The following is a 17,468-nucleotide window of genomic DNA, read 5'->3' on the forward strand; positions in this document are numbered from 1 at the left end:
TTGTGGGTTAATGGAGGAGGAAGGAGAAAGGTCTTGTGTGTTTTGGAAGATGGAGAAGATGAGAGTTGGTCTTGTGATTTTGTGGTCTTGTGATAGGGTTTTTTGTGTTTTTGAATTTTTTGTCTTGCATATTTGGAATTTTTTATTTTTTTAATAAATAAGGGTATTATAGTATTTATACATTGAAATTTTTAATTTGGTCTTGCACAAGTGAAATTAGTCTTGCATATAGCCGCAGCCTATTCCATATTGATATGCCTAATTGGGCCAACCCAGTGGGCCTACAATTTCTTTACCTACTGGGCTACGAGCCCAATATCGAAGACCAATATCACCGAGGCCCAAACACCTTCAAGTAAGGCTTGGGCCCAACAAAGCAAACCCAACCCAATAAACGACATATAAATAGAGGTTTTACTCATTTTATTAAGGTACGTCCTATTAACTGAGCAATACTACAATACGTATTCTCTGGACTATTTCTATGATCAGCACGTCTGACTTGAGCGTCGGAGGGGTTTCCGCCGGATCAACCCCCGGCGTAGTTCACGTGTGTTCATTTCGCAGGTACCTCAGGATCATCAAGTTGTCAAGCTACTGATCTGCTTTGCTCTCCCAGTTCGTTTTCTACACTACCCCAGGTGATCTAAGTAATTAGCATCATCATTTTGGCGCCGTCTGTGGGAACGATGCAAACCAGATCACGTAGCCAACAAGATCCTCCTGAGACGTCTGCTCGGAGAGAAAATGACACAGCTAACGACCTCCCACCTCGTGGAGGCTCTGGCTTGCCACCTCCTCCACATCCCATGGATCCGCCTCGCGAGGTTCAGGTGATCCCCATCGGGACCCACCACTCGCCGATCCACCACTCCCTGCTCCTCGAATGGTTCAAATAACCGAGGATGCGCTTCAACGCATGATAGCAGAAGCTTCAACTCGCGCTGCCACAGAGGCCGTGACCCAGTATATCACCACCATCGACTCCCTGGGGGCTTACATAGCCACCTATGGCACCACCGTCATCGACTCCCTGGGGGCTTACATCTGTCCCCAAAATATTTCGCTCGCCAAGGGTTATCGACTCCCTGGGGGCTTACATCTGCCCCCAAAATATTTCGCTCGTCAAGGGTTATCGACTCCCTGGGGGCTTACATCGCCCCCAAAATATTTCGTTCGCCAAGGGTTATCGACTCCCTGGGGGCTTACATCTGCTCCCAAAATATTTCGCTCGCCAAGGGTTATCGACTCCCTGGGGGCTTACATCGCCCCCAAAATATTTCGTTCGCCAAGGGTTACCAACTCCCTGGGGGCTTACATCTGCTCCCAAAATATTTCGTTCGCCAAGGGTTATCGACTCCCTGGGGGTTCACATCGCCCCCAAAACATTTCATTCGTCATAGCAGGAGCCAACGCTCCTCCTCGTGAGGTCCCACTGGGTCCTCAACATGATCAATTTCTACTTACTTCTTGAACGGTTCAGATAACCGAAGAAAACCTTCAGCGTATGATACGAAAGATTCAACTCGTGCTGCCACTGAATCAGTGGCACCATATATCGCCAAGGTGGGGCATCTCACCCCAGTGGTTCGTGATCGCCTCATCCTAAATGGGGGGCTATCCCATCTTAAAGTTGCACATCCCATCTCAAGGAACGAGGATAATCTCCCTACTCAAAAAATAGAACATCCCCAAGGGGGCGCACATCCCATCTCAAGGAACGAGGGTAACATCCCTATTCAAAAAATAAAACATCCCCAATGGGGTGAATATCAACCAAATAAAAAAGAAGAAGAAAGAAGAAGAAAAAAGAAGAAAAGAAGAAGAAGTAGAAGAAAAAAAAAAAGAGATGAAGAAAAATAAAAAAAAATAAAGAAGAAGAAAAAATAACAAGATGAAAAGAAAAAGATGAAGAAACAGAAGAAGAAGAAAAAAAAAAATTAAGAAGATAGAAAAAGCAGAAAGAAGAAAAAAGACGAAGCGCGCGCCCCCCACATGGGCTGCCTGCTTCTATTTTGGGACGCACGCATGCACCCTAAAAAAAAAAAAGGAAAAGTGCAAAAACCGGCTGGCGCGTGCACTGCACGCGCGAAGGCAGCCGTGCATTTGGAAACGCGCGCCTCGGATAGCGCGCGCGCGCAAAAAAAAAAAAAAAAAAAAAGAAAAAAAAAAAAAAAAAGAGAAAGATGAAGGGCGCGTGCACAGCACGCGCGAGTGAAGGCCACGCGCCATAAAGGCTGCGCGCGCGGAAATCAAAAGAAAAAAAAAAAAAAAAAAAAAAGAAAAAAAGAAAAAACAAAGAAGAAAAAGAAAAAGGAGGGAAGAGAGCACACGTGACTCTTCACTCTCTCTCTTTCCCATGCATTAAATGCACGCACGCCACCGAATAAAGACATGATAGCTCCTCTCTCTCTCCTAGCATTAATGCGCGCGCCTTCCAAGGCTGCCACCGCGCGCGCGATCTTATGCGCGCACGTTCTTTCTTGCGCGTCGTCTTCTATACTCGGAGCGCGCACAACTCTCACTACTCTCCACCAAATTGCGCGTAGATTTTGACTCGCTTCACCAAATCGCACGAGAATTTCAACGCGCTCCACCAAATTGCGCGAGCTCTTTAACGCACTTACTAAATTGCGTTCGCTATCAAATGGAAAATAAAAAAAAAAAATTATTTCTCCACGCCATGCCAACAATTAACGCAAGACAACAACACCGATCTACTCTCGACAAGATCCGGTACCCTTTTCAACGTGGCTCCCACATCCTCTCGAGAGTGGGGGGCTTGCGAGACAACTCCCACGATGAGCCAACTCGCGCAGTAATACAACCCGCAGCGAGACAACTCCCACGAGGAGACAGCTCGCTCGGTCCTACAACCTCTTACAAGGAAACTCCCACGAGGAGCCAAGCCCCTCGCGTCTCAAAACCACAGCGAGATAACTCCTACGAGGAGACCACTCGCTCCATCCTACAACCCGCAGCGAGAAAACTCCCACGAGGAGCCAACTCGCTCAGTCCTACGAACCCACAGCGAGATAACTCCTACGAGGAGACCACTCGCTCCATCCTACAACCCGCAGCGAGGAAACTCCCACGAGGAGCCAACTCGCTCGGTCCTACGAACCCACAGCGAGATAACTCCTACGAGGAGACCACTCGCTCCATCCTATGACCCGCAGCGAGATTACTCCCACGAGGAGCCAACTCGCTCGGTACTACAACCTACAGCGAGATAACTCCCACGAGGAGACAACTCGCTCGGTACCCCAACCCGCAGCGGGACAACTCCCACGAGGAGCTAACTCGCTCGATACTACAAATCCGTTGCAAGGCAACTCCCACGTGCAACCACCTCGCTCGATAATAAGACTCGTTGCGAAACAACTCCCACGAGGAGACAACTCGCTCAGAGCAACCTCAATCCACACGCGCCTAAATCGCGCATCATCCAATGCTCCTACAACTTCGCTCAAGACAACACTCTCGAAGAGCCAACTCGCTCGATACTACAACCTGCAGCGAGACAACTCCCACGAGGAGCCAACTCGCTCGACAGTACAAATCCGTTGCAAGACAACTCTCACGTGAAACCACCTCGCTCGATAATATTACTCACCGCGAGACAACTCCCATGAGGAGACAACTCGCCCGAAATTCACCATATAATCGCAAGCTCAAGTTAGCACGATTACAACCCTAGAAGCACTTAGAGATATTATGAGAATCTATATAGCCTGGCCAGCTTGATTACTCAAATTTATCTACTTGTTTTCGATGGGTCATTCATTAAAACGTGGCCACGGTCCAAACATACTTAAGACCTACGAGGTCTAACAAGGGGCACGACCCCCATATAAAAAAAAATCTTGAGAGCTTGATCCCCTCCTCAAGTACATCACGCAGAAGGCTATATGTAAACACATACAAGCAACACGTCAAAACATTGAAAATGTCGAAAAATAACAACTCCCACGAGGAGAATACTAGCTCCGTGCTACTACATTATCGTGAGACAACTTCCACGAAGATGTAACTCGATCAACTCGATTACCCCAGAGACAACTCCCACGAGGAGATTACTTGATCCATGCTACTACATTATCGCGAGACAACTCCCACGAGGAGATAACTCGATCAACACTATTACCCCGCGACAAGATAACTCCCACGAGGAGATAAATCGCTACTACATCGTCGCGGGACAAAACCGACGACTCAATTAATTTATATCGCGGCAACTTTGTCGCGCTATGCGCCAACGCGCATTCACACCCCTCCGACACACGCTCCAACGCGTTTTCGCATACCATTAGGCCATACGCCAACGATCGACTTTTACAACTTTTACTCTCGACACGATCTGAGACCCATCACAACATGGCCCCCACATCGACTCGAGAGTGGGGGGCTTAATGATATGCCTAATTGGGCCAACCCAGTGGGCCTACAATTTCTTTACCTACTGGGCTACGAGCCCAATATCGAAGACCAATATCACCGAGGCCCAAACACCTTCAAGTAAGGCTTGGGCCCAACAAAGCAAACACAACCCAATAAACGACATATAAATAGAGGTTTTACTCATTTTATTAAGGTACGTCCTATTAACTGAGCAATACTACAATACGTATTCTCTGGACTATTTCTATGATCAGCACGTCTGACTTGAGCGTCGGAGGGGTTTCCGCCGGATCAACCCCCGGCGTAGTTCACGTGTGTTCATTTCGCAGGTACCTCAGGATCATCAAGTTGTCAAGCTACTGATCTGCTTTGCTCTCCCAGTTCGTTTTCTACACTACCCCAGGTGATCTAAGTAATTAGCATCATCACATATAATCTCGAAGATTCCACTAAATTTGAAACCGCAAGGGTGGACGTGTAAGAAGGTTTATAGTTGAAGAGTGGTTATAATTATACAAATAAGATGGGGTATTTGTAATTTAACCATACCTCGGGGTAGCTGTAATTTATCCTAAATTTTATTTTATTTTCTTAAGGAAATTAAACGGTCACGCTTTCAAGTGTTTTTTACTTAATTCAGTATAGGTTTTAATTATTAATATGTCTTCTAGAAAATAGTTATTATTAATATTTCATTGGGCTATTAAATATCGTTACAAACATAAATTAGGGTCCATATTTCAGTGGGCTTTTGAGTTTAATTGAGATTCAAATTATCAGGAAAGCCCAATTGTATGAGGATTGTGTGATGAAACTTCGGAATATATTAATTGAAATTGAAAAGCATTATAATAATTATTTTGCTAATTTTATTAAAATAAAAAAATATATAGAAATATATTTAGTAGGCATGGACCATGGTCCACAACTAGCCAAATTTAGACAATATATATAAAAAATAAAAGGGCAAGCAAATAATGCCAAATGAATTGGACCAATAAAATAGGACAAGATAAAGAGTAGTGAAGTTTATATTGCTAAAGTGGGCAATATATATAGTATTAGGCCTATCCATCTCCTACATACTCCACCATATATTAACAACGTGCGCGAGTTCTAGAAAAATTCGCCATCGTCCCATTAAATAAGGGTTTTGGATTTTGATGGATATATTTGTCGTCCGGCAGGACAGTTTTTACTGATTTGATGAGTTTAACGAGTTGATGAGTTCAACTTATTCACCCCTACCATATATACTCTGAATAGGATGGTTCGGAATTCAGATAGTGGAGTAAGGAAGGCGTTGCTTCTAACAATTTGAGTTCGACATCATTTATTATCATTTTTTAGGTTGAATTTATTACATATGACTTAATAACATAATGCAATATACTGTATACTTCTCATGTGGTTTATTGGTTCCTTTGTTAAAAAAAGAAATAAAAATTGTGTATGTATTAATTTCAATATTAAAAAGGGCAAATGGCAAAAAGGCCCATCACATGGGACTTAAATGCATTTTAGTCCACAAAAAAAACAGTCTCTCAATTAAGCTCATCCCCATGTCTTTAGTCTAAAATACCCTCAATAATATAATTCTTATCAATTCCACCCATTATGCTCTTACTTCCTTAATATTACATATTGACCCCGGATTTAAACAAATATATCACATTAACCCCCAAAACTTTTTTTTTTCAGAAAATAATTTTTTTTCTGAAATGTTTTTTTTCCGGCCAGATTCCGGCGTTGACCGCCGGAGACCGCCGGTCTCCGGCGTTGACTTTTTTTTTTTTTTTTTCTTTTTCTTGAAATTTTTTTTTCCTGATTTTTTTTCCGGCCGGTCAACCACCGTTGACCTTCGGTCTCCGGCGTTGACCTTTTTTTTTTTTAATTGTTTTTCTTAGAAAAAAATATTTTAATTAATATTACTGTTTTAGCTACTAGATTACTGTCTCAAACAGTAATATTACTGTTTGGTACAGTAATATTATGAATATTATTTTTTCCGAACAGTAATATTATGAATATTATTTTTCCGAACAGTAATATTATTAATATTATTGTCTAAGACAGTTAAATTACTGTTGAAGACAGTAATTCAGCATCTAAGGCAGTACTATTAATTAAAATATTTTTTTTAAGAAAAAAAATGAAAAAATGCCAATTAACAGTTAAATTACTGTCTCCGACAGTTAAATAACTGCTGGAGACAGTAATTTAGCAAACGAATACAGTAATATTAATTAAAAATATTTTTTTTAAGAATAAAAAAGTCAATTAACATTAAATCACTGTCTCCAACAGTTAAATATCTGCCGGAGACAGTAATTTAGCAACGAATACAGTAATATTAATTAAAAATATTTTTTTTAAGAATAAAAAAGTTGATTAACAGTTAAATTACTGTCTTCGACAGTTAAATAACTGCTGGAGACAGTAATTTAGCAACGAATACAGTAATATTATTAAAAAAAAAAATTGAAGAAAAAAAAAAGTCAATTAACAGTTAAATTACTGTCTCCGACAGTTAAATAGCTGCCGGAGACAGTAATTTAGCAGTCAAGACAGTAAAATTAATTAAAATATTTTTTTTAAGAAAAAATAAAATTATAAAAAAAAAAAAAAAAAGTCAACGCCGGAGACCGGCGGTCAACGCCGGAATCTGGCCGGAAAAAAAAAACATTTCAGAAAAAAAATTATTTTCTGAAAAAAAAAAGTTTTGGGGGTTAATGTGATATATTTGTTTAAATCCGGGGTCAATGTGTAATATTAAGGAAGTTAGAGCATAATGGGTGGAATTGATAAGAATTAGGGTTAAAATTGGGGTTAAAATTGAAATTAGGGTTAAAATTGGTTAATTGATGAAATTGGGTTAAATTGGGGTGTAAATCATGAAGTTGGAATTGAAATGAGTTTCAATGAATTGGGGGTAATTTTGGTATATATAAAGAGATTTTCCTTATTTGCAAATAAGTTTGAATGGGGTGGATTTATTTGAAAGACAAAAAAGTTGAATATACCTCATTTAATTAAGTGCCCTTGTCAAGGGCCTATTTGGCATTACCCCTATTAAAAAGGATAAGGGTAGTGGGTTGGAATAGAATATAATGAACGGGACAAAAAGGGGATATTAGGATTTGAGTGGGTAAATGCTGTCTGTCTCGTTGGTGAAATAAAATTGTGATGCCCCCACTAAATTGGAGTTAGTGACCTTGTCTAAACAACTACAATCCACACCTGTCACGCATTTACATATACATATATATTCATTCATTTAAAAACTATTGTATATATAATCTATTGTACTTGTTGTCAATTTAAACTCCAAATGTTCATAATGTGTTATTGATTTATTTGTTTTGGTTTTTATTATTTTTTCATTTTCACAGACAAACCTGGATTTGGAGCCAGTCAATTATATTATATACACAATAAAGGTTGACAATGTACAAAGAGGGCGGCATCTAGAAAAGCCAACTTTTAATAAATGTCAAAGTGATCTTCATATTTAATCCACAACAAAAATACAAAAAAAGTGACCATAAATCATACTGGTGAACATTTTTTTAATTTTTTTTTTGGTATATTTAATTATCTCTTATCCAATTAGTGAACACTTGTTAAACTACTCATAGATGTTCAAATTTTTGTTTATCTTTTTTTTTTGGACAAATTAAACACATGAGTGATATATATATATATATATATATATATATATATATATATATATATATATATATATATATATATATATATATATATATATATATATATATATATATTAATTAATATATTATATGCAGTCATCCCTAGATGATAGTATATGATTAATGATTATTTCCCTCTTATATTTGTGAATAATTATTCAATTACATATTTAGATAATTATTTAGAGTGTGGTACCTATATATATACATATACTATATATATTTCATAGTTTATCACTATTCACGATCTACACTATTTGTTAATATTATTGCCAAATGATAATATATATTGTCATACAGAAAATAGCTATTATGCATGTGCGCACATGTTAATTATAGACCATTTTTATTTCAGATTCATATATATATATATATATATATACACACACAAACTAGTAAGTTCGATCAAAGATTCATGAATAACAAGGAAAAAAGAAAGATTCATTTTGCCTTAGCTTCTATATATATATATATATATATATATATATATATATACACACGTACGTACTTACCAAATAAGTTAAAAGATTCAAATTTATTTATTCTCTTAGGCTTAAACAAGCGGCATAATTCATATATATAGAAGTAATATATATGGTAATAAACAATCAATTAAGTAGGATATTGTTCACTAATTATTTTACTGTCGACATATTGTATATATACTTTTTTTTTTTTTTTGATAAATACATTGTATATATACTTCATCGAGTAAGATTTTACTAAATAATACGTACGTCTGTTATGAAATACGCACTATATCTATCTATACATACATATATTTATACGTATGTGTGTGATTATGTATATATGGATCTATTGTGTAAAACTATTTAATGTGTTCCACCGGATATAACAACGACGACCCAATTATTACAATCTCTTTATAAATTTAGTACTAGTTTATTGGTCTAATTAATTAATAACATTTCTTAATAAAAATGGTGGCAATTAGAGATGCAATTAATTGTCACTTTTCATTAATACTTATAGACCTAAAAATAAAAGCTCTAAAACCAGATCCAAATTTTAACACTAGCTGTTTTTAAATTATTAATCTAAAAAATGTTGGTGCAGAAGGCAGATATATATATATATATATATATATATATATATATATATATATATATATATATTCCTTGATGCTTTAAATCTTATTTAATTTAGATCACATCTAATATAAATAGAAAAGCAGAAAAGGGTTTTAACTTTAACGAACTCCACCTTAGCTTCAATTCCCCCCGTAAACTCAGACCACGGCGGAGCTGGTGGGCGTCCACGGCGGAGATGAGAGCAAACCACTCGAAAACAAGTTCCCACCACCACCACCGCCGCCACCGGAGTCATGATCGGAATCTTGAAATCCTTTGAACAAAATATCATCATCATCATCGTTCATGATCATATCATTTGATATCATAAGATTAATATTGTTCTCTTCTTCCTCCTCCGCTGCCATCTCCACGTCGTTCTCCGCCGTCGCAGCTCCACCTTCCATTAACGGAGTGTTGGGAGAAAAACTCGAGCCAGAGGCGGCCGCCGCGGCCGGTGGTGGTGAAGATGATGAGATCGAGCCGCTCTTCTGATGATGTGAAACCGCCGCGTTGTTGTTGTTGTTACTGTTTTTGGCAGTGGCTGTTGAAGAAGATAGTTTGCTCCGGGTGCTGCCGGCGAGTGAGCTCCGGTGAGTTGGCCGTGGATGTGTGTGTTCGCCGGTGTACGAGACCACAAAAATCCCCGGATCGTTTGGGCTGCGCTCCACCTGTTTTCTGGCGGCGCATCCTTTTGATGTGCTGCACCGGTAGTAGTTTCTGGCGGTTGAAGTGAAATAAATGATAAGATTAAATTCAATTTAAAAATCCAATTATTAAAAAAACAAAAAGAAGAAAAAAAAAAAAAAGACAACCTCGGATATGGAGATCCTTTAATGGGTTTCTGACCGTACTTCCGCCATGCCCAAGAATCAGCGGACAGCTCTTCTTGTGTCATTTGTCGCACCATTTTCATCTGCTGGTTTTTCCTGCCAATATTAATTAATTAATTTACATCATTTTTTTATTAATTGCGCAACAAAAAGAAAAAGTAGGATATATAATTAATATATATACCTTCTTCGTGGTCTTATTGGCTGCGGATTAATGGCGGCTGGAAAATTGTGAGAGGAGGAAGAAGAACCAGGCCTATGATTATTATTATTATTAAATTGTATATTCTCTTGACTGTGCGTTGGAGGTTTTATTTGCGCAATTTCTTGATGTGGTTGAAAGAAGTTAGCCGAAGGATTAGCGGAGATTTCCCAGCAGGTAGTGTCGGCGGCGATATCCTCCGCCACCGGAGCAGTGGTCGTTGGCGGCGGCGCGTCGTCGACGCAGAATTCCTGGTAGATTTCTCGCAAGCCCTGAAAAGGGTCGCCGTTTGTGTCGTCGACGACGAGATCGGGAAAATCAAATGAGGTTTGGTCGTCGTGGAAAGACATGTATGAAAAGCTGGGAAAAGGGTCGTCATTATTTGCGGCGGCGGTGGTGGCGGCTGCGGAGGCTGTGTTGGTCGACACGGCGGCGGCGGCGGCGGCGCATCCTCTCACCACCGCGTGCAGATCCCAGTCGTCATCCATCACGAAAAAAAGGAAATGTTCTCTGTTTAATTATTCCTCCGTTTTGTTCTTCTTGGTTACAAAAGATGGCGCTGACTTTTGCAAAGCAATAAATAAATAAATATATTATATGTCACTGTGTGTTGTGTGTGTGAGTTTCACTGTACACATTTATATATATATAAAGAAAATGAAGGATGAGAGAGAGAGAGAGAGAGAGAGAGAGAGAGAGTGAGGAGAGAGAGAGAGAGAGAGAGAGAGAGAGAGAGAGAGGTGGTGGTGGTGGAGCACTCTTTGTAATTGATATATATTCGTCAAGTTTGATTTCTTTTTGCCTTTTATCATTTAGCAGCAAGATTTGTTAATCATTCATGCACAAGAAAAAAAATCAAAGATCTTTTGCCCCCACAATCCTACATGGTTTAAAAGGCAAGTGGCTTCTTCTAGGGTTTTTTATCGCAATATTAACTCTTTCCTTTTATATTGACTTTTTCAAAATGTCAAAAGTGGGCCCATTTCTTCTTCTTTTTTTAATCATTTCGGTTCATGCAATAATACCAATTATATTTTAGAATTTAATATCTATAAATTAATACAGTCGGAACTGGCACAATACTATTAATTTAGCGAAATATTAAATATAAATTACATATTTTATCGAGTCGGGATCTGACAAAATTATTATTTAAACGAGGTTATTAATTTATCGAGATTCTACTCTAGATTGCTATTTCACCGCAAGCACTTCTCACTTGTTTCTTTTTGTATGGTGGCCATCTTTTTCATACAACTTGACACCAATGCATATAATAAGATAATGGCCAATGGATGGTTTCAATTTTTAGGAACTAATTTTATATATAGTGAAAGTTTATTATCCATTTCTTAACAAATATACACCAAATTTAATCTCCTAAACTAGTGAGCGTACAATAAATGATTTTGGTCAGGGGTAAATTTGGAATTTCAGTTGAGGAGTTCATTCATCTTTATGTATTAAATATTATCCCTTTTTGCTGCTGCTCCGATAAAGGGAAAACTCATTAATGAAGTTTTCTGTTTATGGTGTTGCAGAATAGTGCTTTAAATTGCTTTAAATTTCAAGATAGTGAATAGAATTATATATTTAATTATATATCAAATCCAATTAATAATCTAGTACTTAAAAGTTAAAACTAACCAATTTCATCAATTACACCTGGAACATCTCAAACTCATGAATCTTACTCTTAATGAAAGAGAGGTTATTAGTTCTGTTTGAACTCTGTTTCATAAGAAATAGAATCGATTTCGATTTTCGAACAAACTTTAATCGAGCCGAACAAGAATCGAAACAATTTTATTGATTCTTGATTAAAGCCCAACTTTTTTTGCTGTTATTACAACAGTACTATTTAAATTTGTGTGTGTCCATGATTTTTAGAGAGATGGGACAATATATATAGATATGTAATTGGTGGGATTGTGGGTTTTGGCAGGAAGACAGACCAAACAATTGACTGTGAAAAGTGAAGCACCTATTAACCTAGTTGCTTCTCAAAAGGATCTCTCTTTTTTTTCTTTTCTTTTTTAAATATAATTTACTTATTTATTTTGCTTAAATCAATTGGCAAACAAAAAACAAAAAAAACAAAAAGAAAATCCCCCATCTCCAATCTTTTTTCCACTTCAGTTTCCATCAATCAATCTTTTTACTTTGCCACACACCCATATCAACTTGGAGAAACAAACAAACAAAGAGATCACTATATACTATATAGAGCCACTTTATAGTGTGAGGCTAAAAACCACCACTACGCACTTAAACAAAAACACATTTTCTCGATTGACCCAAATTCGAATTTTCTTGTCAACGGTCATTAGGTTAGTCTAGTGTGATTTACATTTCTCGAACGATTTGCAACTATTATACGAGAGTGTAGACTTATTCAGTGCATCTTACTTCGTTACAAAAAGAAAATAAAGAAGACATTTTGATGGAAGACAAATTTTAAATGATGGAAAATTACTTAAAACATGACTCTAATATACATATATTACTGTTTTTCCTAATTAGTAATTACTCTCTTAATACTAGTTAATTAATTACTCCTATTTGATTATATTGTCATTTCTGTTACCCTTTGTGGAGTGGCTAATGAACCAATTTACGTTTTCCAATTTCAAGTTTGACTTTAATCAATGTCGCATCACATTATACATACATTTCTCAATGGTGAAAAGTTAAGTCAAACATCCAATTAGAGTCAATTTTAGAGCCCAAATGTTTAGATTGCGATGTTCCTCAAGTAATCATATATTGGTAGACCTAACATTAGAATCTACAAGTGGCTTCTATCCTATTTCTTGCATGCACTACAATTCAAATGAATATATATATATATATATATGGAAGAAAAATGATACAGTTACCTCGTATTGAACAACCAGTCTACTCTTCTTGAAGAATCATCTGATTTCAACTATGATTATCTCTAATGGAGCTAAGCCATTTGGCCTAATCACAACAGAAATCATATGCATTAATCATACTAATATACATAATTATCATTTTGGGTAAAATTTAAGAGAGCAAAACAAAAAAAAAATTCTAAAAAGATCCTCCACGAACCCGCCAAGATGTGCCAGTTTTGGATACGGCGGAATACGAGTCCCCAACATTGGCCACGAATAATGGATCTCTCTCATCAGCCATGCATTCACTACTATTAGAGTTCGCTTGATTTACCTGTTCCACCTTTTCTAATTCTTTCGTCAAATCGTCCATAATCTTTTTCAGGGCGGCTTTGCCCATTTTCCCAGGTTCTCCTGTTGATACACCAACCATTGTAATCTTGGGTAGGAACGGAGATGATTGCGCCACCTGTCCTCTGTTCTGCGTTGTCGAATTTGGATGTCTGCATGGGAGAGAAAAAGATATGAATATATACGAAGAGTGTGAAAATAATACAGAAAAAATCATTTCTGACAAGAATGCCCATGGTGGAAACCTTGTTTCGGAGAGGTTTTGCTGATTTTCGGGTTGCTTCAACCAAGGATGACTAAGCCAATCTCCAAATGGGAACTGGGAATTCATAAGCTGCTTCTGTTCTTGTTTATCGTGAGTTCTTTCCTTTGGTTCCACATCTAAAGTGGTACGGTTATCGAGTTGAGCATCTTCACTGAATTCGGAGTTAGGAATTAAGTTGGATGTTTTAGCTCTCAGAAAAGAAGCTGCGCTCCTGCAATGGCAGATGTTGTAATGAATCTACAGATATATGAATCATTAAGTCGATGACATACTGATCTTTCATATTAACACAAAAATATTTATTTTGAGAAATATTTGCAAATAGGTTCTTAATTCCGTTCAAATGGGAAAGAAGTATGAACAGCAGCCAAAAGGACGAATCACTCAAAATAATATTTCATATTAAAAAAAAAATTAAAAAAAAAATTGAAGTTTAGAAAGTACTTTCTCTCAAATGAGTCGACCAAATATGGGAATTTGGGTTGAATTCCAGTGGCTTTACGCAACCATCTATTCCCTAATATCACCCTGTCAACAGCATACAGAAGCTGAATCTCAGCAGCCTTTGATATGACACTCAATGGTATACCTGGATGACCGATTTCATCTAGAACTTCCTGAACCTATCAAGTAGCAGCAGTAAACAGAAGAATCCTTTAGAAAACGGTGCCTGCGTTTAAAAAATGAATAAAGGGTTTCTCTTGGCATTTTGAGTCAAAATGTATTTCAATATTGAATATTGATTGAAACATTTAAATACTACGTTGAGATTTCAGCTATATTGCATGGATTTCAGCCTTGCTCCCTTCGTCAAAAAATAAGACATAAGAGAGTCTCTTCTAAGTTATATTTTCATCAAATTCAGTACCATCATGGGTTTCTCCGTAATACTTTAGTAGCAAATTGAGCAATATCAGACAGATATATGCACGTGTATATATGTACCTCTGGAGGGTCCCACATGCTTTCTCCCATCTCTTCAATAGCTTCCGCTGGGAGACTGTCATCACCAATATCTCGCCGGCGGTGAGCATTCCGTGTTTCAATTAATGAGTGGAATTGTTGATCTACGGAATCTTCAAGAATGTTATCTAGCATGCTTTTGTCAAAAAAATAAGGAGTATACCTGATAAGAGTGACAATAACACGAGTATCAGAAGGTGAGAAATGTGAAAAGACAGAGTGCACAAGTGTTAAACAAAACAAATAGCCCCGAGAATCGAGATCCTATATCAAAGCATTTCACAAATGTACAAACTTACCACTTGATGCCATCCTTTTTTGCTATAGCAATATCCAAGTTTTGAGCGCTGAAAACAGGAACACCCTCAACTTTGTTTTTCCCATCACTGTGGGGAAAGCTCTTCAAAAGTTTGTTGGCTTCCTTGACCTGCAAACAGCAAACTCTGGAAGTCAACGCTATTGCAGGACAAAACATCTCAACTTATGGTGCATATAAAAAATTTACATGTCTGGAGGACGAGCTTGTGGCTATATCTAACCTGTCTTTCGTTTGGAACAAACTGAAATGTATCAGGCTTCTCCTGCACGTGTAAGTTGAAGCTTTAGAAACGAAAACATGCAATTCAGGAGAAAAATGGATAAGTTCATGATAATAAACCCATCCTTTGCTCAAATAATAAAGCAAGGGGAAACGATTTCAGCATCCCTATGAAGAACAACTTGCATGAAATATCATCATCATTTTTTACTATGCATTTAGTGTCAAATTTTAATAGTTTTCTTTACAGCTTTGACTTAGCCAGGATGGACCGAATACTAGTAATATTTTCCACATGACATCAAAATGACTCAGGTAAAAAAACAAAAGCTATGGAATGCATTACGTAATCAAGACCAACACAAAAACTGAGGAAGCTAGTACCTTAAAATGCTCATATGCGATATCAAGACGACATGCACCTACCACACCGCTGGGTATATTGAGCTGTTTTACATAAGAAACTGAAACATAAGGATTAGAAATTTCATCATCTTAAGCCTACATTTTATAAACCTAAAAAGTTCCACTTAGAAAAGGAGTCAATCGCCAATCAAAGTAATGAAAATTAAGTAAACACAAGCAGTGCCATAAAATTGCTCAATTTTCCCAATATACCGCGAATCCAATAAATTCAATTTTAAGACATAGAACCAAACATGGCCTTGTGGAAAAAGATCAAATGGCTTGTTATGTTCGAAGTCAATTCTTCCAAACTAGCAGACATTACAGTAAATATAAGGCCATCACAATGGATATGAGAGAAAACAAAGAAAATGAAGAGAAAGAGAAGGTGCTACTATGTCGTACCCGCATCACCCAAATCCATGAAGAAACGGAATACAGGACCATTCCTTTCACTCTTGGTGACTGCTGCATACATCTTCTTCAGCCACTCTGGTGTTCTGCAATTACAAGATAATAATAGAATAGTGAAGTAGATGACTAGCAGTAGATGGAAATATACAAACACAATGGTATCAAAAAACAAAACAAGATACGATAATTGAATAGTGAAGTAGATGACGAGGAGTGGGCACAAACACGGCGGTATCAGTCAGCCAGAGTTCAATGCCTAAACCTCTACTACGAAAACAAAGTAGAAGACAAAAGTATATCAAGATTCAACAGACATTCTGATAAATATGCACCATTCTCAGTATGCGTCGAAGCAGAATCCAAACTCGAACAGCTTTTACACAATCCATAGGGTGGATAATACTAAAATTCCAGTGGATTACTATAGAATCAGTTCACTTCATTATAACCAAATACGTGTCATCGGGCCAATTCGCCCACACACTTCAACGAGGTTGCTTCTACCCTTACCTTTCAGTTGTGCTATGTTTTAAATAGTTTACTAAACAAACAAAATATTACTTCGTCTAAGCCAATTCCAATGTAATTAAGACAAAAATTATTTATATCCATGCATTTCATTATCCTCCACCAAGCTGCTCTTGAACCACAAATAAATCCACTGTAATTGTCTATCAAATTTCAGGAGATGGTCCAACAAATATACAATCGAAATATCCTAATTCAATAGGACACTAAACCTAAAACACAACTGTATGAAATTGAAGGGGGGCAATAGTTACTAGCAAGATCTCCACACGTTCACTCCTATAAAAACTAGATCGTAGCTTTAATTGATGTAAAAAAATCATGAAAAAAGATTAAATCCGAGAAATCTGAAGTCCTGTGTACGGAAACTGAACTGAATACCTTTTAGACAGAAACGGAATGTCGAAATGAGTAGATACCGCCATCAATCCGGTGCCCGAGAGGTCACACATGCTGAAAACCTGGCCCACAAACGCCGGTCCGCCGCCTTTCCCGGTCGTAATTCGAACCGTGGGAGGGAACTTCGAAACGGATTCTGAAGAAGGCGTGCTCTTCATGGATGATGAGGATGAGGAGGAAGAGGAAGATGGGGGAGATCTCGACGGCGCCGAAGAGGTCGAGTCGGGCTGAGCTGACTCGGAACGGGAAACGAGTGAGAGGAACGAGTCCGAGTCCGCGAGTAGGAGAGGGAGGTGGATTTTGGACGAGGATGACGCCGGAGATGGTGATTTGAGAGTAAGGAAAGATGATAGATTGGTTGAGGCTGTGGATATGAACCGGGAAAGATGGGGCGGGGGATGGTGCCGGCGGTGAGATTTGTCGGCGGCGGAGGCCATAGGGAAGAACGACCGGTGGTATTGTCGATACAGTGGTAAAACTCCTTGTTTTATCTATTTCATCGTCAAA

General features: G+C 37.9%; 2 protein-coding genes across 3 annotated transcripts; both read right to left on the bottom strand.

Annotated features, from left to right (window-relative positions):
• Positions 1 to 9,246: 9,246 nt before the first annotated feature.
• WRKY27 (WRKY DNA-binding protein 27) lies at positions 9,247 to 10,852 on the bottom strand. Its single transcript, XM_012996584.2, has 3 exons — positions 10,220 to 10,852; positions 10,018 to 10,131; positions 9,247 to 9,922 (listed from the first exon to the last, which is right to left on the bottom strand). Exons 1-3 carry the CDS (start codon positions 10,723 to 10,725, stop codon positions 9,361 to 9,363), a joined length of 1,182 nt encoding a protein of 393 aa, XP_012852038.2. The 5' UTR covers positions 10,726 to 10,852; the 3' UTR covers positions 9,247 to 9,360.
• A 2,252-nt stretch (positions 10,853 to 13,104) lies between these two features.
• LOC105971853 (Tic22-like family protein) lies at positions 13,105 to 17,450 on the bottom strand. Of its 2 annotated transcripts, XM_088819257.1 has the most exons (10): positions 16,944 to 17,450; positions 16,026 to 16,120; positions 15,600 to 15,679; positions 15,217 to 15,258; positions 14,977 to 15,104; positions 14,660 to 14,840; positions 14,159 to 14,337; positions 13,695 to 13,925; positions 13,316 to 13,601; positions 13,105 to 13,201 (listed from the first exon to the last, which is right to left on the bottom strand). In XM_088819257.1, exons 1-10 carry the CDS (start codon positions 17,396 to 17,398, stop codon positions 13,163 to 13,165), a joined length of 1,716 nt encoding a protein of 571 aa, XP_088675383.1. In that variant the 5' UTR covers positions 17,399 to 17,450; the 3' UTR covers positions 13,105 to 13,162. The 2 variants fall into 2 exon arrangements, with proteins under 2 accessions (XP_088675383.1, XP_012852217.2); XM_012996763.2 differs by having other exon boundaries at positions 13,105 to 13,601.
• Positions 17,451 to 17,468: the final 18 nt, after the last annotated feature.

Source organism: Erythranthe guttata, chromosome 6, assembly GCF_056151865.1.
Source record: "Erythranthe guttata isolate IM_541 chromosome 6, IM_541, whole genome shotgun sequence".
In the NCBI taxonomy this organism is placed as follows: Eukaryota; Viridiplantae; Streptophyta; class Magnoliopsida; order Lamiales; family Phrymaceae; genus Erythranthe; species Erythranthe guttata.

What these genes read in the sequence shown, in the direction of transcription:
- WRKY27 (XM_012996584.2), bottom strand. Translation starts at nt 10,725, where the DNA reads ATGGATGACGACTGGGATCTGCACGCGGTGGTGAGAGGATGCGCCGCC. An exon ending in CCAATAAGACCACGAAGAAG is followed by an intron (nt 10,132 to 10,219) that starts GTATATATATTA and finishes TAATATTGGCAG; the next exon opens with GAAAAACCAGCAGATGAAAA. An exon ending in AAAGGATCTCCATATCCGAG is followed by an intron (nt 9,923 to 10,017) that starts GTTGTCTTTTTT and finishes TTCAACCGCCAG; the next exon opens with AAACTACTACCGGTGCAGCA.
- LOC105971853 (XM_088819257.1), bottom strand. Translation starts at nt 17,398, where the DNA reads ATGGCCTCCGCCGCCGACAAATCTCACCGCCGGCACCATCCCCCGCCC. An exon ending in GCATGTGGGACCCTCCAGAG is followed by an intron (nt 14,338 to 14,659) that starts GTACATATATAC and finishes GCTACTTGATAG; the next exon opens with GTTCAGGAAGTTCTAGATGA. An exon ending in GTCGACTCATTTGAGAGAAA is followed by an intron (nt 13,926 to 14,158) that starts GTACTTTCTAAA and finishes CTGCCATTGCAG; the next exon opens with GAGCGCAGCTTCTTTTCTGA.